Below are 18,347 nucleotides of genomic sequence, written 5' to 3' on the forward strand. Positions count from 1 at the left end.
CCCCCCCCGCGCCTGTTGTTTGTTTCTTCATCACCGGATTAAGATTCGAGGTTGGTCTCCGCTCCCATTGGCTCCGCTGTAGTGACGTGTGCGTCATTTGCATATGACATTGAGACGTCATAAGGCTGGTGTCTCCCCACCTCCGCGTTCCGGGCGCGCTGTCCCGCCGTGACCCCGCGGAGTGCTGCCTCCCCCGGCGGCCATGCCCCGGTCTCGCGTGGGACGCGTCACCCGGTGTTTATTAGAGGCTGTTTGGGTGAAAAACGTGGCTTCTTGGAAAGGGAATGTAAATATATAATATAGAAATATATGTAAGACAGAAATAGCTGCATCGGTATTTTCTATTTAACTCACTGCTTTCCAGCAAATCCTCGATGCTTTTGAATACCTCCATCTTTAAATCTCGATTTACTTTGTAAATCCCAGCGGTTTTAATGAGATTTGGGCACGTGCTTAGATAGTTTTATTGAGTTTAACTGTGACGCTCAGGAAGGAGCCACGGGGCCACGCATGGCAGGTGAAGGATGCTGGGAGTGCCAGGCTGAGGTCCATGCTGTGGCATCCCACCTTGTCACCAGTGTGGCACTGATGGGTCCTGGGAAGCTGAGCCCATGAGTATGTCGGGTACCGCCTGTAGTGGCTACTTTTGTTATAGCTGCTCTAAGTGCACATGCTTTGGGACATCTCAGAAATGTCCTAAGTCCTAAAAGGTCAACTTTCTTATGGATTTCACGCCTCTTGCCTCTGGTCCTCAGCAGCTTGGCTGACCCTGGAAGGCCCTGGGCACTAAACCTGCTCTTATCTGAGGGGGCTCATCAGCTGAAAAACTTGGACTCTGTGGAGTGTAATTGTAGAAACATGTTAAAAAGGGCATTCTTGGTTTTGTAATTTTTTTATACATATACCTATATCTATACATTTATGTCTCTTGTGTGCAGGGGAGCTACAGCCCTGCTTAGAGAGCCTGAGCAAAGGCACTGGCACCCTGGGGTCCCCAGCTACTGGCTTAAAGTGCATCTCTTGGGACCAGCAACACCCACTGCTGACAGCGGCAGCAGTGAGGGCTGAGCTGGGTAGGTGCCAAGTGCTGTCGCTAATTTGGCCAAGGATTTGCTAAGGTAGGAAACCATCCCAGAAACAGGTGTTGGGCTCTGGTACAGGACTGCGCTGTACCTTCTTTCCCACCGGGCTTAGTCTACAAAGTGCCAAGAACAATTGTTTTTGCTCTAAAATAAATCTTTCCTCTCCTTTCATATATTTTTTTCATCCCTCCAAAAAGACAAAAGCTTTCTGCTGTAGCTCACTGTCACCATTAGGAACCCGTTGCATCAAATTGCTGCTTATCTGACTGAACACAAAAGGAAAAACGTAATGGGAGTTTTTCCCCTCGAGAATAAACTAGTATCACCTGCTTGTAGCAAGACTGGCAAAACCTGTGATGTGAATTCTTATCTAAGAGCTTTTTAGCGCTAATTGCACAGCAAGCTCTGCACAGGCAAATCTTGCCCCAGTGCATACATGGCACCGGGTGGGCTCGGGAGGACCTGGAGGGGAGCTCAGGGCTCCTGTGATATCAAAGTCCAACTTGTATTCAGCCTCCTGTGATTTACGGAGGCTGTAACATTGGGGCTGCTCCCCTCTCAAGGCGCATGCTCATAGGGATGTTTCACGTAGTGCATCCCAGGGGGGAAACTTCTAAAATTTCATAGGACAGCTCATGGCAAATCTAAGAATTTCCTGGTTGCTCAGATCCTGCCAGCCACTGACAGATTTTCCTGGGATCTGTGCAATGACATCAAATAGCAGAAGGTTGGGCTTATCCTTGTGGCAAGGATGTTCCTGCAGCAGTTACACAAGGGAGCTGGTGCGTATGGGAACACCACCTCCAGGAAAAACACCCCCCCTTTCTGTGACCCCAAGTCCCCCTCCTTCAGGTGGGATCTGGAGGAACATGTGGGGACTCCAGTCCATGCTGAGCTCCTGGGCTGGCTGAGGAAAGCCCTTCCAGGTGCTGGCTTGCTCTGCCATTAATAATGAGTCTCATGATAAAGAGGGGTTTTTTTAATTATTTTTCTAATTACCCTCTGCCTTCTTCCCGCCTCCACTTCCCAGCTCTGCAGTGGAAGAGGCTCTGGCTGTGAATCAGCCTCTGGTTTGCTGGCATCAGTCTGTCCGTGCCAGCAGCAGCCTCGGTGTCCAGCTCTACCCGTGTGGTCAGTGTTCCCCCAGGGGAACCCCATAAACGAGGCTGCTGGCGAAGGAAAGGGATCAGCAGGAGCTGTGGTGCAGCTGTTGAGTGATCAAATGCTTTAATCCAGCCCTGCCAAACTGTCCCAGGCAAGTCCCTGCCAGCTCTGGTCCCTTCCTCGATGGGGACAGATAGAGGACAGCGCAGGGATGCTTCACTGGTCATTTTTGGGGTGATGAGCAGCCCCCTGCCCCCGAGCTGCCCAGCTGCTGGACCGAGTTCTCCTTTGCTTTGTGTTTCTGTGCCAGGTTTAGGATTTTGGTACCTACAGCATGGTGAGAGCAGCCTGTGAAACCCTTGTCTAATTTAGGTAAAATGAGTTGAAAATAACATTTCCCAAGTGGGTTGGAGGAAGGCACCTGATTTATACTTCCAACGCCTGCTGTGATGACTGCACTGGGTATTCTTAGCTCTGCTGAGGAAGGACCACTTCTGCCGCTTGTCAGCAGCATCGCTCCCGCTGCAGAGTATTTATGGAAATTTTAAGGGAGACTGTTGCCATTTCCAAGTGGAGTTGCTGTTGTTCTTGTAGCCTGTGACTTTTGGGAGCTGCCAGTCCTGCGAAGCTGTGGCTCCCACCCTGGCGAGTTCCTGGCGCATCCCGGGGCTCTGCTGCCAATCCTTTTGCCTATTCTTAGCTCCTGGGATTATTTGCAGTGATGGTGACTCAGAAAACTAATTAATGTGTTGAGGTTTCTGAAAGGGGGAAAAGAAAATAACTTGATGGATTATGGTTTCCTTACTCCTATGTCGCAGTAGAGACGGACACAACAAGTAATAGATCATGCAAAATGGCTACTTTATTGTTCTAACACAGCTTTTTATACCCTTCTTTAGAGTATGTGTTAGTATATGATTGGTTTGGTTAGTAACTAACAATTCATGATTGGTGAGTTCGTTAGGACGGTTCTTCTTATCACTATCTTGTTTTTGTACTGGTCTTCTCGGATCTTTCCAGACTCTTCAAGGATATACTACAAGCTGCTCAAGGTCGCGCTGTTCTCGAACTGTCAGGAATTCCGTAGACTCGTTGCATCCCCCAACACTCCTACTTTAACTTTTAATATTTAATACCCTCTGGCTGGTTTTAAAAGGCTGTTGGACTTTCTGGAAGGATTCTGATACACTTGATTCATTAAGAAACTCATGTGTCCCCAAGTGAGTGTCACCTGTGGGCTGTCCACTCGTGCTGGCAGTGGCCTGGGATGGGGTTGCCATGCTGAGTAAGGGGGCTTGTGGAAGCCTGAGAAGGATCGCAGCTGTCCTGTGGTGGTGACCCCAGCTCTGGCAGGGGACAGGGGATGGATGTGCGGTTTCTGGGGCAGCTCAGCCCCAAGGATGTGGCGCACAGGCAGTCCTCTTATGCCCTAGTGCTGGCCATACCTCCTCTGTGGATGTGGGACATCTGGCAGATACAGGTGGGCTGGAAGAAGGTACCAGAGCTCTGACCAGCCCTGGCCACCGGAGGAGCAGAGAAGTCACCTCCTGGTCCACTGCTTCTGTGGTCACCGTCTCTGCCAGGTGACAAGGCACTACTTGGGCAGCAGTGACTTAAATCCCCTGGCAGGGACACATTTGGGTCTCTCCCGCACTGCAGTTCCTGTGAGGCTGCTGGCCCTGGTTCCCCTGTTGTAAATGGGGCAAACATTTGCCACAGGGAAAGCGGAGGCTTTCCGAAAACCTGGAGAAACTTTGGAGCTTGATCTGCCAATGGCTGTGGGCTGTCCCAGCCAGAGAAGGGCTTGGTGGAAACCACAAGGACTGAGGTGGCGTGTGGCTGTCTTGCCATCTGGGTGCTATGGGTAGCAGTCAGCCAAGGAGCCTTTGCCTCACAAAGGGCTGAAAGACTCACTGCCAACCCTTCATGATGGTGACATTGAGGAGCTGATGTTCTTGGTGGCTTGCAGGGAGGGTCTGGAGTGGCTCAAGGACACATTGGCCAGGAGCTGCTCCCTTCTAGAGTGGATGGGTGATCATAGACTCACAGACTCACAGAACAGTTTGGGTTGGAAGGGACCTTCAAAGACCATCTAGTCCAATGCCCCTGCCTTGGGCAGGGACACCTTCCACTAGACCAGGTTGCTCAAAGCCCTGTCCAACCTGACTTGGAACACTTCCGGGCATGGGACATCCACAGCTTCTCTGGGCAACCTGGTCCACTGTCTCACCACCCTCACTGTAAAACATTTCTTATGTCCACTCCAAGCCTATCCTCTTTCAGTTTAAAACTGTTTCCCCTTGTCTTGTCACTACAGGCCCTGCTAAAAAGTTTTTTCTCTGTCTTTCTTTAAGCCCCCTTTATACAGTGAAAGGCTGCTGCAAGGTCTTCCCAGAGCCTTTTCTTCTCCAGGCTGAACAACCCCAGCCCGCTCAGCCTCTCTCCATAGCAGAAGTGTTCCATCCCTCTGACCATTTCCGTGACCTCCTCTAGACCCGCTCAAGCAGGTCTGTGTCTTTCTTATGCTGGGGACCCCAGAGCTGGACAGAGTACTCCAGGAGATCTCACCAGAGCAGAGCAGAGGGGCAGAATCCCTTCCCTCGACCTGCTGGCCATGCTGCCTGTGATGCCACCCAGGATACAGTTGGCTTTCTGAGCTGCGAGTGCACATTGCCAGCTCATGTCCAATCTGTCACCCACAAGTACCCCCAAGTCCTTCTCCGCAGGGCTGCTCTCAACCCATCCAGCCCCCAGTCTGTGCTGGTACTGGGGATTGCCCCAACCCAGGTGCAGGACATTGCATGTGTCCTTGTTGAACTTCATGAGGTTGAGATGGGCCCACTTCTCCAGCCCGCCAAAGTCCCTCTGGATGGCATCCCGTCCCCCTGGCAAATCAACTGCACCCTCAGCTTGGTGTCATCTGCAAACTTGCTGAAGGTGCATCTCAGGGATAAAGAGCCTGATCCTGCCTTTTTAACCAGATGTTGTGGAGGGATTTCAGATCAGACAGGATAAAGTGAGGGTGAGGATTAAAGCTCATTTTGGTCCTTGCTTGCCAGGATCTAGCTCCTGCCTCTGCCATGCAGGTTTAATCCTGAAGGTTTTGCCAGCTGCACTGGCAGGAGCTCCCCTGCAGGTCCCTGAGTGCCATTGGGGCTGGCCCTGGCAGGGCTCCTCTGACTCTCAGGAAGCCTTTGCTCTCTTCCTGTGAGGCCTGTCTGATCGTGCTGTCTGTCCCTCTGCCCAGCTCCTGCTCCAGCCAGGACAGGCAGCCAAGGCAGAGTCTGGCCAAGCAGCCCCAGGCAGCCGTTCTGTGAGGATCACAGCACAGCACCCTGGCTTTGCCGGCTCTGTCTGTGCTGCCACCAATGCATGGGTGCTTTCGCAGGTGTTACCAGTGAACCAACCTTCTGTTTAGGATTGCAACGTCCCCAGGCAGCAGGAGCTTGTGGGGTGAGGCAGGCTTGCTTTATCCAAGGAGCAGATCCTGCAAGCTCTGCCCATGTAGCCCACCCATGCACCATGGCACAGCATAGACCCCCTCACACCAGTGGGTGGTTCAGGGCCACCCCATGCTCCCTGGCATGGAGAGGGGGATAGCTGGTGACTTATTTAAATTCTTTGAGGAATGTTCCTTTAAAATGATCCAGCTGAACTTTTGCTTTTGGGGGAGCTTTTAACTCTTTCCTGCTGCCCCCAGAGCTATTGCAGCTGCCTGTAAGCCCCCTTGCCCCAGCCCTTCCAGCATGCTGTGGGTTTGCTCTGGAGCAGGATGGCCCCTGACAGCCCATTCTCATGGGGTTGGCTGTGCATGATGGGAGCGTGGTTATCCCAGGCTCTTTAATTACACAGGTAAGGAAAATGAAGTTGAATTTGGGAGAAGGGGCAATTGAAACTAGTAGTATCTTCTATGTCTTGTGTCTTCAGGAAAGGAAAGTTATCTTTGGGTTAAGGTGGGCACCTGTGGAGTCCAGACACTTCAGCTCCTGACTTTCCCATTGATGCACCCTGTGATTTTTTGGGCGACTAGTCTCTAAGCAGGTGGGTGCCAGGGGAATGAGCGCTGCTGCTGGGGCAGGGGGCGGAGGTGGAGACCAGCTTTGCTACTGTTCAGTGAAAGCTGCTGTCAAGTTTTAACAAAATAAAAAGAAGAGGTTTTCTCCTCTCTGTTTTGACTGTGTAATTTATCACGTGGCTTTGAACTCACTCAGGGATGAACTCCAAGCCAAGCCCGCAGAGCAGAGGGGAGTGCGCCAGTGCTGTCCAGGCAAGGAGCTTCAGCAGGGCTGTGCGTGCCGAGCCAGCCCGCAGTTCAGCAGCAAGCTCATTCTAGGCTGGCTCTGCTGAGGCTGTGGGGAAAATCTCTGCCTGGCTCAGACCTTGGCCTGCGGTAACTGCTTGGGTGCTTTTCTGGGTGACCTTCCCCTTGCAGCCAGGCTGGGGTCACCAGCCTCCTGTCCCCTGTGTGCCAGCTCTTGACCCCAGCTCTCTGCTGTTGTGTGGCAGGCATATCTAGGAGGGGAGAAAAAGACTGAAATTTGCACTTAGGCCACTGGCCAAGGCAGGCCAAAAGCATTGCTGGTGTCCTCCCCAGCAAGGTGGGCTCAGGGCACAGCACAGGGGACGCTGCTGTCCCCAGCCCCCTTCAGCCCTGGTGTGTCACCCTCAGAAGCTTCATGGTGACGCTGGGGTCAGCTTTGGCTCAGCACTTCTGCTGGCCTGGGAATGCTGAAGGCAGAGCTGCCCCAGCTCAAAAAGCACATGAACCTGCTCCTGGCCGTGCACGGGGCCAGGGCCATGGTCGTCTCGGGGGACCGGAGCCCCCCGTCCCTGCCACAGGCTGCTGGCTCCTTCCTGCCCCTCTCCTTCCTGCCTGGGGAAAAGCAAACAGCGGGAAGCCCTGAGACATCACCAGCAGGTACCTGGCAGCAACAGGGTTTCTTCTACAATTAGATATTTAATAAATCTATTAATTAAATAATATTAAAAGATATTTACTAAATAGGCAAGTGCTCCAGGCACATGCCAGATTTCAGATTGCAGGCAGTGAGAACTGGAGTGTAATGAAGCCATGGCTGTATACCGCAGGCATCAGGGCTGTCCTGGGTGCCCTTTGCCAGCCTGGCCCGGGAGAGGATGGATGCACACATGGGTCCTATGGGAGGGAAATCCCCATTGTACTCAGCACGGAGCACACAAGGGGGCCCAATGGGCCAGTTTTCATTCATTGCTCAGCTGGATATCAGCCCCTCTTCATGTTGTTTCCCTAACTTATATTATTATGCTTTAATGGTCCAGGAAAGTGGGGTGTCTGGTTAATTTAATCATGAGCACACTGGAGGATAACAGAAAGGCCGTGGCTTTGCTATGGTTGGGGGGGGCTGGGAGGTGAGAGCTGCCTTAGCTGAGCCTGCAGCTCTCGCTGCAGTTGGAGGCAATGACTCTGCCATGTCTCAGTGCCCCAAAACTCTCTGCTCAGTGCTTCCAGGGGAAGCCAGGAACACTAGTAGGACATGGAGCAGGGAATCCTTGCCAACCTCCAATTCATCATAGCAAGAGGGTCCATAAGTCTCAGACAAGTCTGTTCTGAACATGCTTTCCCAGCTGGGGCCCAGCTTATTGAGCTGCAGCCTCTCCTGGGATGGATCCAGGCGCAGGGTGTGAGTGGAAGGGATGAATGACTGAGGTGGGAAGCTGCCATCCTGGAGGGAGTGGGAAGCATGTGGCGTTTGGGGGGGACCAGATGCCTGAGTACTGGGATCTGGAGCCGGGCACGGTTGTAGCCATGTGGTCTGCCCTGCACCTCTGGGGCAACAGAAGTCACCTGGGGCTTGAGACCTGCTCAAGGGGACAGGTAGTGTCACACTGCTATCCCAGCTGTGCCAGGGAGGGAGAGCTGGGTGTTGCAAGGCTGCTTCATGCTCTGGCACTCCCTTCTGCATCCAGGGGTGGCAGAGATCAGGATAAGCCCCCAGAGCCCAGGGGATCCCACCCATGGACCCAAAGGGTCCTCTTGATTTTTCATTTTCTGCCTTGTGGAGCAGATGTTGTACCTCTCAAGGCACCTAGGAAAAGGCAAAAGGCACGGCAATCCCATGATGGATAAACCCATGATGGATAAATACAAGCATGCCTGAGCCCCAGAACTGCAGCAAGCGCCCAGGCCAACCACCCTTCCCAGCAAGGTTGGGAAGTGGCTGGAGAGGCCACTTGGTTGTGGGGGGTCTGAGCTAGAACTTGAGCTGTTGGAAAACTGGCATGTGTATGGACCAAGGCTCAGACACATCGTGCCTCCCTGCACCCTTCCCATTCCATGTTGCGCAGAGCAGGTGGGGCTTCACCAGGGTCCAGGATCACTTGCAGGCTCTATGCCATCTTGGTCCACAGAGCCATGAACTGGGGGTTTGCCCTCTAAATGCACCCATGGCAATGTGCCAAGCAAGGCAGCACACAGCTGTCCCTCCTCCCCGCATCTAGCTCTTGATGCCATTTTAATGCCCTTTAATGTCTCTGGACCAAAAAGCATTTTTTCTGCACAAATAATATTCTGCACCTTGTGGCTACCATCTGTCTGTGCCTCTCCGAGAGCTTTGCAGTCATTAATAAAATTAGTGAGTCCTAGCCTCTCCCCGAGCTGGGAGGAATGTCTTTTCCCAGGGGTAAAAGAAGGATGAGCATAGATGAAGCAGAGACTCACCCAGGGCTGGGATAACGTTGTCCTGCTGTGAGGGGTCAGCGCACTTGCTGCCACTTGCTCCTGCACACTGATGCCCGAGCACTCGGGGCCAAGACACAACCCATAGCTAAGTGCTTTGTCCCATGGCTCCTTGTAAGGTCCTTGTAAAGGAGCAGCGATGACAGGTGGCAGTGTCACCTTCTGGGGCTGGAGGGTGGCAATGAAATGCAGCTACATCAGAAGAGCATCCCTGCAGATACACACACACACAGAGCAACAATAACAGTAACGCCTTTCAAAAGTAAACCAACCTCAAGCAGGTATTGGCACAGGCAGGGCTCGAGCAAAACACTGGCAAGGGCTTCTTTGGACCCAGCTCGAGGAGGGGAGGGTGGCCATGCTGGTGTGGCCATCAGTGGGTGGGTGGTGGGTTTTAGGGATGGCTTGTGCCATGGGTCCTCAGATAGGACAGCAGCATCGCACCCTTTGCCCTGCCCTAACAGCAAAGCTTAGTGCCCATTCAGTGTCAAGGGAGGCAGGTCCCAGCCTGACTTTGGGACAGTGTTTGGCTCTGCCCCTGCCAGCTTTGGCAGATGGGATCCCCCAGGACACACCGCCCGTGAGGAAGGGGACACAATGTGGGGCTTGGTGCAGGCAGGGAGCTGCAGGGCATGGACACCCAGCCCTCCACTGCTGCTTTCAGACTTGGTGTGTGTTGCCCTTGGAGATGCCAGCAGCTGGGACAGCCCACGGTGCAGATCAGTGCTGGAGCCACCTTTTCACCATCCCCTCCGGCCTGTCTGAGCCCCTGGGATGCAGGAGGGCCACACTGCCAACCAGTCCAAATACATTATTCCTTTTTCTTTCCCTTTTACAGGCCTTTACGCTGAAGCCAAGTGAAGAACCTCAGAACTGCACTATACGCCATTTAACTCAGCTACAATTTCGTTAGCAGCAAAGCATCTCCACCGCCACCAAGACCTCGAGTGCTGTATTTTCCCTTCCCTGCCCATCGCTCCCATCTCTGTGCCTGGAAGCTAGTACTCAGCAGTAGCTCTAACTCACTGTCTATCCCACTGGACCGCTCCCCATCATGTTTCAGCGTCTCACCAGTCTCTTCTTCAGCAACAGCAACATGCCAGAAGGCCTGGAGGAGCCTAAACCCTTTGTCGAGGAGGAGGAGGAGGAGGAGGATGGCTGGCTCATAATTGATCTTGCAGGTGAGAAAAGCAGGGGGGACAGGTTTCCCACAGCCTCTGCTGCACCTTGGCTCTCCGGAGTTGGGCAGACCCCTTGAGATGATGGCAGATGAGCTTTCACCACATGTGAAGAGTTCTGCCCTTCATCCCTCCTCCCCTGGTCCCCCTGCCCTGCCCACTGCACTCAGCCCTGTGGTCACCACAGCAGCCCCCCATCTGCTCCTCCTTTTTCCCTTTCCTCTCCCAATGGTGGATCCGGACTTTCCGCCTGCATGGGAGCAGCAGCAGCAGTGACCCCAGCTGGGGCTGCTGCTGCCCGGGAGACTTCATGTGCTTCCGCACCAGGATGGGACCCTGGCACAGCACCAGCCAGGGGGGAGTCACCCAGGGTTTCAGTGCAATCCTGCCCGCCAGCAGCTTGGTGGGGTGGGGGATGCCAACCCACGCGGGCTGTCTGCCTGCGAGCTGCAGCAGTGCTGTGGCCTCGGCTAAGTGGTGCCATGGCTCACAATTTGCCAGGAGGAGCTGGGCTCAGCCACTCCCTGCGATGCTCCTGCCAAAAGCAAACGGGGAGCCTGTTCCCCTGGGGGAAACCCCAGTTCCTGGGCACTGGTGGAGCGTGGTGGGATTTTCCGCACGCGATGGCAGGCAGCGGCAGTGCCTGCCTGTCCCAGCTGGGATGTGCCACCGGCGATCTGACCATGCTTGGGTCATTTGAGTCCACCAGGGGAGCAAATCTCAACTCCAAAGGGCTTATCTTCCCAAATCATTCCCAGTGCTCATGCTAACACCACTCATACAAGGAATGTTTGATGCAAGGTCCCCATCCCTCAGGGGCTCCCTCTTCCCAGGGATGGCAACAACCATCTAGCCCTGTTTGACACCAACCAGGCAGATCAAATTCCTTGTGTGCTGAGAGCTTCTCCAGCTCCATTAAGACCTTGGTGTTATTATTGTAGGGTTGATGACTCAACCAATTGCAATGATCATTTTATGACCTTTTGCTTGCAAATTGGGCAGTGAACTTAGACAAACAAGCCTGCCTGTGCAGGAGCTCCTTGATGACCATGGTCTGCTTTTGCAGCCTCTGGTTAGTCGTGGTGCCCCAGCCCAGGGGACCACAAATGTATCCTGCAGGTTTGGGAGGAGGGTTTTGTCCTCCCTCTTGCAGGCATCTGTCCTGGGAGCAGATGCTCCCTGCCTGTCCCCTGTACAGTGAGCAGAGGTCATTTTCATGTTGCAAGTCATTTGTTAGGGTTTTTCCCCCATGCAGTGAGCTGGAGAGGGAACCAGAGCACGGACAAGCCTGGGATGGTGGACAGGGACATCCCCGTGCCTGGTGGGAGCACTATGTATGGAGAGCTGGTGGAAGTGGATAGGCGGCATTGGCATGGGCAGCTGTGGGGGATTTCCTGTCCTCTGGGCTCTCTGGTGGCTGTCCGGGGGGGGGGGGGGGGTCACAGCAGTGACACAGGAGGGCGCTGGTTGCAAGGAGGTCCCTGGAGCAACAGGCATGCAGCTGCCACGTGTCTGGGCCAGCTGGTAATTGCTGCAGCATGCCCAAAGCATGCCAGAGGAGCCAGGAGTTTCCCCAGGCAGAGGAACGCTGGGCTGTGCCCTGATCCCTGGGTCCAAGGCTGCAGCCAGCTCAGCAGGGATCCAGGGATGACTTTGGTACAAATGGCTCCATTTGTTTTGCAACCAAGTAGCCAAGCTCTCAGTGCAGAGCTGGCTTTCAGCAGTGTGTCTGCCTGGGACCTGCTAATCGCCACCAGCCCTGCCACTGCCTTTTCCCGTAGCATTCCCTGGCCAGTGAGGGACTGATTTATTTCAGCCCTATTTCTGAGGCTGGAGTTATCCAAAGTACTTTAAAAACCAAACCCGCTGGCTCCAGCCCTTGTCCTTCACCTTTGAGCCATGACGGCTGGCAAGCATCTCACAGCCTGGCTCCCTCCCAGTAGCAGGGCAGCCTAATGAGCCTCCAAATTCATTCCCTCTCAGCCAGGTCTTTGACCTACACATTGGAAAATGCAACCGATTAACCAGATCTCTCGGGAGCATTTCAGATGCCCCTCTCGCCCTATCGCCCAGCCTGGCTCTGCTCAGCACCCAGGGAAGGAGCAAAGAGCATTTCCCAGTGCTTAGCGATACAGCTGCAAGTCTCCCAGGGATTTGGGGATTCAGAAACTTTCCTTGGGACATTAAAACTGACCTTGGCAAAGGATGGGGACAGGTTGCCATGGATGGCTGGGGCAGGGTCCAGCCATGCTGGGTCCCCTGCTCCCCATGCCTGCAGCCCCCCTGTTGTGGGAGTACTGCCAGACTGGGAATGCTCCAGCCAGGCTCAATGGCTGTCTCCAGGCTGACAAATAATCTCCAGCCTGGCATGCCAACAACTATTAATAGCTTGATATCCACTGTCCTGAAGAAAGATACTCTCGTGTTCACAAGGCTAATTGTGGCCTGCCCTAAGCCCCGGGGCTGGGGCATCGTCTGCAGGAGAAGCTGGGGACATGCTGGGGGGGTGAATGCCGGCCCCATGCTTCATGTGCTGTATTCTCCACTGCAAGAACACATTCACCTCTGATTTCTCCTGCACCCTTACCCAGCCGCAGCGTCACACGTGTCCATATAGATACTGCACTGCATCCCCCACCGAGACCAGTTCCCTTGAATCCCCCGATGAGGCCAGGAATAGCTCTGGGTATCCCGATGAGCCCAACATTAGGTGCAGGCTCCCTTCCCATAACACAACCAGTAGTTCTGAGCACAGGCAGCCCAGAAAAACACCAGCCCAAGTGCTTTTGTGAGGTGGAGGTGAGGAAGGCTGGGGTGTGGGGGGGCAGCTCCTGGATCAACCACCCAAAACTTGGCCTCTAATGGACTGAAGCTGAAGGCGTGGCAAAAACCTTTGCTGAAGAATTTAGTCCCCTGATTTCTTCCAGAAAAAAGGTGTGAACTGTTTTTGTCCTGTGTGCATGCTTGGTTTCATCGTTTGCAAAGTGCTGGGTAGTGTTTGCAAGGACAGGCGGGCCGGTGTGTCTCCGGAGTGGCATGGCACGGCTCAGATGCCATAAGAACAGGCATAAGCAGCATTTCTTGACAGCTGAATTTCTTCCTTCGTTTTGAGAAGGAAAAAAAAAAAATGCTGTGGTAAACCCTGCTGGTTTCCCCCAGTTTTTGGTTAAACTGCCTAACCAGAACCATTTCCATTGCTTGCTGGCTTAGCAAAGCCAGACCCCACAGCACCAGCAGCCGCGCCGGTGCGGAGGGTGCTGGTTGGGGCATGGTGCGGGACACTGCTGGTGTCTCCCTCCCCATGAGGTCCCATCGGTGCTGTGCCCATCTCTCATGGTGGTGATGGTGGTGGGGTGTCTCTTGCACTAACGATGCCCCTTTCTCTCCCTCCCTCCCCTCCCCACTGTACATGGTATGTGTGTGTCTCCCCGCTGTGCCCTGCATGGCTCTGCACCCCTGTCACCCCCAGGCAGCCGTGCCCGCCCCGGCACAGCCCGGCGAGTGGGTGCTGGTGGTACTGGGCGCTCGGTGCGATCCCGCCCAGCACCCCCCGGTCCGCCACTGCCATCAGCCGCTTCCCCGGCTCTGGCCGGTCCCTGCTTGATGGACGAGAGTTGGTTTGTCACCCCTCCCCCCTGTTTTACTGCAGAGGGGCCCGGCCCCGGCGGAGTGGGGAGCAGCCCCATGGAGGACCTGCTCATCGAGCACCCCAGCATGTCCGTCTACATCACCAGCACCCTTGAGGTGGACGGGGAGGTCCCCGAGGATGATGCTGCTGGGTGAGTATGGCTTGGGGGTGCTCGTTGAGGGCTCCTGGCCCCAGCACCCGCTGGCGGTCTGGGGTGGATGGTCAGTCCCGGCATCCCCATCCCCATGGAGAGAGTGGGGCTGTGGGGGTCCTCAGTGTCCCCCCATCCCACCTCAGGGAGCACCCTGCACACCTGGCAGGGTGCCCCAGCCGGCACCTTGCAAGGGTAGCAGCCTCCATGTCCCAAAATACTCTGCTAAGGGAATGTCAATGCCATGTTGAGATGGCTGTGAGTGCAGGACTGTGAGCTTGTCACTGGGCTGCAGTGGGAGAGGGCTGCATCTCCCTCCCCTGCCCCGAGCAGAGTCTCCTGGCACAGCCACCTGTGCTGATGCCACCTGTCCAGGTGGTTTGCCAGGCTGGGCTTAAACACGGGGTTTCACACAGGTATGGCACAAGCAAAGCAAACCCAATGGGACAAGGTGGCCTTTAGGCACAGTGGTTCCCCCAAGACTCCCAGCTCCCCCAGGCAGGAGGGTGCTGCAGGCCCCCCTGATCCTCCTCCTGGCTCCATACTGGCCCAGCACAGGGGTGTCCCACAGCCACAGGGGAGCCCTGGATGCAGACATTTCTCCCTGTCTCAAAGTCCAGCTTCGGAGTGGCGGGAAAGGTTTAACAGAAATGCCCCAAATGGCCCCACTGCCCTGTCCTCTGCCCGAAGCTGTGGGCTGGAGCCCCTCACCATCCTTCCCCAGGGCCACAGCCTCGCTGCAGCCCCTGGGGAGCTCTGCCCTCTCCCCATGGCTGCCCTCCACTGCCCTGCAGCACCGGGAAAGCCCTGATGGTGCACACACTCAGCCCTGCTGCTGCCAGCCAAGCCCCAGGTCCCACTGTGCTGTGGGCTCCCTGCTGTCCCCCAGTCCCAGCCCTCCAGCATCTCCCCCAGAAGCCACTCACTGCGGCTGGGGAGGAGGACGAATTTGGGGTGAACCTCCACCTGGGCTAGGGGACACTGTTCCTCCAGGACTTCTCTCTTTGCAAAGTCTCCCTGAGGGCCGCATCTTGATCTCAAGAGCTTCAGAGGAACCTCAGCGCTGGAGGGTGCAGAAGGGGGGACAAAGGAAGCTCGAAACAGGCCAGGAGACCAAACGGGTCACAAGTGGGATGGAAATGGGGCTGGGCTTGGCTTTCCTCTTCTGGGCTCAAGGGACTTAGCCACTTTGGGGGATTGTGGGGATAGCCCTGTTCCTGGTGGTGTCTGGATTTATCCTGGGTGTTCTAAAGCGCGCCAGTGCCAGAGTCTCCCCACCTCTCAGCAGGCTGCTGGGGCAGGAGGGGGCCGGGTCCATCCTGGGGGCATGGCGTGACGGGGAGGGAGTTGGAGACCCCAGTCCCCTTCTTGCCGGGGTGGGCAAGGGCCAGGTGCCAGCAGCTGCTGATGGCCCCTTTCTCCGTAGGGAGGTGCCGGAGCCCCGGCTGGAGCGGCACATGCCCCACCACAGCAGGTCCCTCTCGGTGAAGGCTGCCATCTTGGAGAAGGTCGGGCAGGTGCGGCGGGTGCAGCGGGCCAAGCAGCTGGTGGAGAAGCACCAGCTCAGCCAGAAGGCACTGCAGCGGCAGAACCGAGCCCACCAGCGCCCGCTGCGCGGGGCCAAGCAGCATGCCAGGACCTTCGTCCACCAGCCCTGCCAGCGCCACTGCAACTACTGACCTCGCCCGGACGGCCGCGCCGCCACTCCCCCCTGCCACCTTCCCCGGCAGAGGGAGACTTCACCCCCCGCCCCAACACCACCCAGGGAGCGCCAGCCCCAACAAACACTGGTGACACCGGGCTGCGGTTTCACTCCACAACCACACCACCCCCACCCCTGCCATCTGCATGCCCAGGCCCCCACTCCTCGTCTTCCTCCCTCTGCTGCTCCCCTCGCCCTTCGCCCCCAACACCGGCCAGGCCAGCGACTCCCAGAGCCAGCAGCATGGAGGGCTGTACTGCCCCTTCCACCCTCGCAGCCATGCCAGCCTTCATGCGGGAAATCAGTATTTCCGGTGAAATGACCCATTTCCAAAATCCATGGTGAAGCCTGTTTGTCCTGATGAGCCTGTGACATCAGTGCCTTTCTTCATAACATCATGACTCCACGGATAGCCAGACTGGGATGTCACAAGCAGAGACACCAAGCGGAAGTGAAACGAGCAACAAAGCAACAAGATTTGGGATTTTTAGGAAAATCTCATCAATGACACTAAATAATGCTTCTTCCCCCCAAAACCAGCAAATACCCCCCTCCCTCATTGATTTCTTAATTACATTTTTTACCATGATAAGACAAAAACCCCAGTGCTGGTCCCAAAAGGGCTTGTCATGGGGAAGAGCTGGTGGAAACCTTTGTGGCAGGGACAGCCGGGCAGCTCGCGGTGCCTCATGGTGTTTTTTTAAAGACAACCTTAAAAGCAATCTCAGGAAACAAAGCACTGTCCCAGCACCTTGCCGGAGCCCTTGGCTGCGGGGCCAGCGGTAGCGTCACCATGGCCAGTGGTCCTGCCGAGCTGCTGGCTGCCTTGTCTGAGTGAGCCCCCTCCTCCTGGAGCCACTCATCTGCCCAAGCCGCACCTATATACATACATACATGTGCGTATCGTGTTTCTCTATATACCTATATACTTGGAAGAGGCACCGTTGAAGCCAACGAGCATTGGCTGCCTGGTATTGATCCCTGGGAGGGGAGTGGAGGCAGGGACCTGTGCAGCTTCCCTGAGGTGGCAAAAGCACGTTGAAGCTCGTGGTGAAGGGATGCCGAAGAGGAGGCTGGAGGGAAGAGGCTGAAGTAGGGGCAAAGATGGGCCTGGGAGCGGCTGCAAAGGGAGAGGATGGGGCAGGCCTGGGCAGTGGGGCCAGGCGAGAGGATTGCTGCAGGGGAGCCATAACAGGAATGCCTTCTTTGCTCACTAAAAATTGCATCCTTTCCTGTGAAGGGCCGAATTCCGGAGTGGGCAATGCTGATTTTTAATGCAAATCCCTCCCCTTCCCATGACAGACTCATTCTGCCTTTCGAAGGACACAGTCCAGACTTTTCACTGGCTCTAGCACCAGCTGAGATGGCTCCAAACCCAGCAGAAATTTGATGATCCTCCCCCAGCTCCCTCCCTTTGGGGACTGGTTTTGCACCCCATGCCCCAGGGAAGGTCTGGCCATCATGTCCTGCTCATGGCCAGCTCACAGCCTGGATTCCCACCCTCTGAGACAAGAAATACCCCTACCCCCCAAAAAAATGCTGATTTCACAGGAGTTTCTTCCATTCGCCATGTTACATCCCTTAATATCAGCTTGGGACCTAGATTGAGGGAACTGTGGTTAACCCAATCTCAAACAGGTGATATTTATTGATTTTTTTTTATTTTAATGAGATTAAAAACAAAATGAACACTCTTACGAGCACCACCCCCCAGCTCTGTGCCTGGGAGCCTGGACCACAGGGGAGCCGGCTGATGATGCTCACCTGCAGCGTTTATCTTTCATTCTGATGACATGGCATTCCTAAAAGCACAGAAAGAACAAAAAAACAATTTCAAATATGCCTTTTAAGCCTTTCCCTTTCAATTCTTCCCGCCCAGTTTCTTGTTTCAACTCCCCCTGAGACCCGACACCCTCATCACATGAGTGATGTGATGCCTCTTGCCCTTCCGGCTGCAGCAGCCAGTGCCCACCGGGGCAAGTGTGGCACTGGCTGCTGTGCCAGTGGAGACGCCGGGCTGTATTCTGCATCTGCCACACTGGTTTGGCCTGCTGCTTTTTCAGCCTTTCTGGTAAGCATGGCGGCACTGGAGCTGATTTTTCACAGCGCGTTAGCATTAAGTTATTAGCAGAGGAAGAGCAGGCTGGGGAACCTGGCGTTACCTCCCAGCCCTTGGCCTCGCCCACTGCTCCTTGGGCCTCGTCACAATTGCCATCCCTTGCCACCGAACCTAAGGCCACGCTGGAGATTGCCCTATTTCATCTCTGTTGTCTTGGTGAAGAGACTGATGACTGCCGGACTCGAGAACATGTACATCCTTTGGCTTCCTGGGCTTCACATTCAATGCCTTTTTTCCCCCCTGAAGTGATGCCTGGTATGAACCAGGAACGTGCCATTTATAGGAACACTGGCACAGGTGCTTGTGAAGACAAGCAGGGGCTGAGGCCGAGCTCTTGGGTGTCCGATGGATCTCTGATGAGGGGCTGCCTTTCCCATGCTGCTCTTGCCCATGTCGCTGGTGATATGCTCTGTGGCCACCAGGCAACAGCGTTGGAGGAAGCATTTTTTTCTCTAGTCCAAATATATATCAAGAAGTGGACAAGCCAAGCAATGGTTTGCCTCCCAGCTGGTTCTCTGTTGCAAATTCTCTTCCTGCACATCCAAGGTGCTGCCAGTCCCTCCAGAGCGCTCCCAAAATCAGAGGCTGGCTGTGACACCATCACCCTCTGTGCAGCTCCCAGGGGAAGATGGGCTGGGGACAGCAAGGCTGGCTGGGAATGGTGTCCC

General features: G+C 55.1%; 1 protein-coding gene across 2 annotated transcripts in view; it reads left to right on the forward strand.

The window, feature by feature from the left end:
- TP53INP2 (tumor protein p53 inducible nuclear protein 2) overlaps nucleotides 1–18,347 on the forward strand; it is an 18,559-nt gene extending 212 nt beyond the window's left edge. Inside the window, exons 2-4 of one of the 2 annotated variants that reach the window (XM_010564550.1) lie at nucleotides 9,740–10,082; nucleotides 13,549–13,858; nucleotides 15,285–18,347. In XM_010564550.1, coding sequence (XP_010562852.1) covers nucleotides 9,956–10,082; nucleotides 13,549–13,858; nucleotides 15,285–15,537 — 690 coding nt within the window. In that variant the 5' untranslated portion in view covers nucleotides 9,740–9,955 and the 3' untranslated portion in view covers nucleotides 15,538–18,347. The remainder of the gene's footprint in view (nucleotides 1–9,739; nucleotides 10,083–13,548; nucleotides 13,859–15,284) is intronic. The other variant, XM_010564551.1, reaches the window with a different exon arrangement.

Source organism: Haliaeetus leucocephalus, unplaced genomic scaffold (assembly GCF_000737465.1).
Source record: "Haliaeetus leucocephalus isolate CR32 unplaced genomic scaffold, Haliaeetus_leucocephalus-4.0 Scaffold182, whole genome shotgun sequence".
Classification (NCBI taxonomy): domain Eukaryota; kingdom Metazoa; phylum Chordata; class Aves; order Accipitriformes; family Accipitridae; genus Haliaeetus; species Haliaeetus leucocephalus.